This window comes from Phoenix dactylifera, chromosome 6, assembly GCF_051530095.1.
Source record: "Phoenix dactylifera cultivar Ajwa chromosome 6, Ajwa_hap1_PhDact_Kaust_v1.1, whole genome shotgun sequence".
Lineage (NCBI taxonomy): Eukaryota > Viridiplantae > Streptophyta > Magnoliopsida > Arecales > Arecaceae > Phoenix > Phoenix dactylifera.
Genome location: NC_143195.1, coordinates 33308701 through 33311696, shown reverse-complemented (window position 1 = coordinate 33311696; position 2996 = coordinate 33308701). Strand labels below are relative to the sequence as shown.

The 2996-nt window shown below is 45.6% G+C and overlaps 1 protein-coding gene across 1 annotated transcript; it reads left to right on the top strand.

Moving 5' to 3' along the window:
• Window positions 1–550: 550 nt before the first annotated feature.
• Window positions 551–2392, top strand: LOC148703244 (protein GRAVITROPIC IN THE LIGHT 1-like). Its single transcript, XM_088723786.2, has one exon. It carries the CDS (start codon window positions 880–882, stop codon window positions 2248–2250), a length of 1371 nt encoding a protein of 456 aa, XP_088579912.2. The 5' UTR covers window positions 551–879; the 3' UTR covers window positions 2251–2392.
• Window positions 2393–2996: the final 604 nt, after the last annotated feature.

Here is a 2996-nt window from a genome sequence, read left to right as displayed (position 1 = left end):
TAAAAGATAAAACACATCGAGCAAATTAGTTATTTAGCAAGCCAATTCACATATGTAGATAAATCGATTCATAGTTTGTAGAATATGGTGTTCACCATTATATAGTACACGATCGGTACGTATTTAGCAAATTAGTTATTTAGTAATTTAATATACACCTCCAAGATACAGTTTCTAGAACACTATATTCATCAGTATATACTATTATATGATTTTTGGGTTGTAAAATAGAAATCTTGCTCAATATCACATTCTATAGTGCCTGCCCCATGTTTTTTTTTTGTTCAACCATAGCCAAAGACTAATCATTCATTAACTAATCTAGTTCCACAGCCTACAGACCACACCATACCGGTTCTCAATTGATTAGGTCTCAGTAAAGTAGTCAATAAAATCTTCTAAAAAAAAGGAAGAGTTAATCAAAGAGATTATCATGCAATATTTAATGCAAAGTGCGGCGGATTTGTCCTCCATCATCATGACTAATAAAATTATGTGATCCCTACCAGAGCGACGCATGTAAAAAGTAGCAAAAGCTATTAAAAAATTCACAAAAAGGGATGAAAGGAGAAGGCCACCACATTCACGCCACAGGGGACAGAAACTTCTCCATTGGGACTTCTCCGGATACTCCCCCTTTCCTTCTTTCTCTCCATCTCGCCAACCAACAACCCTTCTTCTCTCCTCAGTCCCCCCTCTCCTTCGCCCCACTCCAAAACAAAAGCAAAACTCCCAAGGCAAAGAGAGAGAAAGAAACTCGAAAAAGAGAGCAAAAAGATAAAAAAAGCCGCCTCCTTCGCTCCTGAGCTCATCCTTCCATCCCAATGCCCTTTTTCTGACCCTTTGGTGGGACTCGGACCGCTCCTTCTCTCTCCCAAAATGCTTCAGAAATTCGCACTAGCCTTCAAAACCAAAACCATCGAGTTCTTTGCTGAGGACGAGGAGGAGGAGGAGGAGAGGGAGAGCATCTCCGCCGCCGTCGATCTCGACCCCGCCCCCGAAGAGATCATCACCGGCCAGCGCGTCGTCGTCCTCAAGCCCGATTCTCTCCCCCAACCCCCGAAGCCCGACCCCGAAACCCTGATCCCCGCCCTCTTCGCCACCCTCTCCTCCTTCCAGGCCGCCTACCTCCACCTCCAGACCGCCCACTCCCCCCTCCTGCCCGACGTTGTCCGCTCTGCCGACCGCGCCGCGGTCTCCCACCTCCGCCGCCTATCCGACTTGAAGCACTGCTACTTCCAGAACCCTAGCCCTAGCCCTAGGCCGGTTCTCCCCCTCTCGTCCCATTTGCAGGCTCAGGTGCAGGAGAACCAGAACCTCCTCCGCACCTTCGACGCCGTCGTCAACCAGCTCCAATACGACATCGACAGGAAGGACGCTGAGGCGGCCGCCCTGAAGCAGAGGCTTCGGGACATTGAGGCGGCCAATTCGAAGCTGGCGAGGCGGTTCGACAGGGCCTGTGCCCCGCCAGATGGGAAAGTCGAGGCCTTGCTGTCGATTGGCGTCTTCGACTCGGTGCTCAAGGACACTTGCCGGGTCGTGCACCGATTCGCCCGGTGCTTGGTCGACTTGATGAAGAGATCCGGGTGGGATATGGATTTGGCGGCCAATTCGATCTACCCGAACGTGGATTATGCCAAGCCGGGGCATAGCCGGTACGCCATCCTGTCCTGTATTTGTTTGGGTATGTTTGGAGGGTTCGATTCCGCTGGCTTCTGTTTGGAAGATACTGGTGGAATTGGGTCGGATGAGACTGATGTAAGTACTCGGAGAATGAATTCTCTTACGCAATTCATCGAGCATTCGACCGTTGATCCATTGGAGCTGATCAGCGGAAGCCCAAGTTGTGATTTTGCAAGGTTCTGCGAGAGGAAGTATCAGGAGCTCATTCATACGGGCATGGAGTCCTCTTTTTTGGGGAATTCATGCCACGGGGAATCCGTGTGGGGCTCACTGCAGTCCTCAAGCCCTCTTTACGAGCCATTTGTGAACATGGCGAGCTCGATGTGGACGCTCCACAAATTGGCATGGGCATATGATCCGGTGGTGGAAATCTTTCAGGTGGCAAGGGGGAATGAGTTCTCAATGGTTTACATGGAGAGCGTTGTCCGAAGGGCAGTTGCGTTCGGCTCAGACCATGAGAAGATGTCACGGCCGAAGGTCGAGTTTACTGTGGTTCCGGGGTTTCAGGTTGGGAAGACAGTGATTCAGTGTAGGGTGTATCTGAATGACTTGAAGGAGGCAGTATAATTCCATAATTAACGCTGTAAATGGAAATATTAGCTATGTCCTTTTGGTATAGAAGATAGTATAAAGGGCATTGAGAAGATTGTACTAATAACTTGAAGGATTACAAAGTTTAATGAAATATACATTTGGATTTTTAATTGAATTTGTGGCGAGGCATAAATTTTTTTTCTTGGTCTCATTTTGTACAAGTTTAAGGGCTATTTTTTGGATAATACTTTCTCGTTTCAGATCTATGGCTTAGATGGCATATTTTTTTGAGTTCTGACAGGTCAAACACAGCTTTTTACACTTCCTTCTGAAGGAAATTGATTTGGTTCTGCAACCGGATTTCTACTTTATCAGGTATATGACAGTGTACAGGATATAATTTCCAAATTGGCTGTATATGGTGGACTCTTTATTGTGAATGACATCTAGACCTCAGCTATATGATGTTTTTTTCACTTGATTAGGTTGAGTTTCTTCTCTAAATTACAATTTTATTTTGGATCTAAGAATTAATATATGGAATTCAATTCCGTATATTGTCCTTTGTATCTATCAGAACAGGATTGAAGCATTCCATAATCAAGGTTTATCAGGGTCAAAGGGAACAGTTGGTGTCAGAATTTTTAGAATCCTTTATTTTGGTTTAATGATGTTACTTTGTCCCTGAGCCATCATTGTTTGCTTATTTTCAAGGCAGATATCTAGCTTAAAGCTAGTTTTGTAGATCTTTTTAGTAGTGCCCATTTATTTAGATGCAC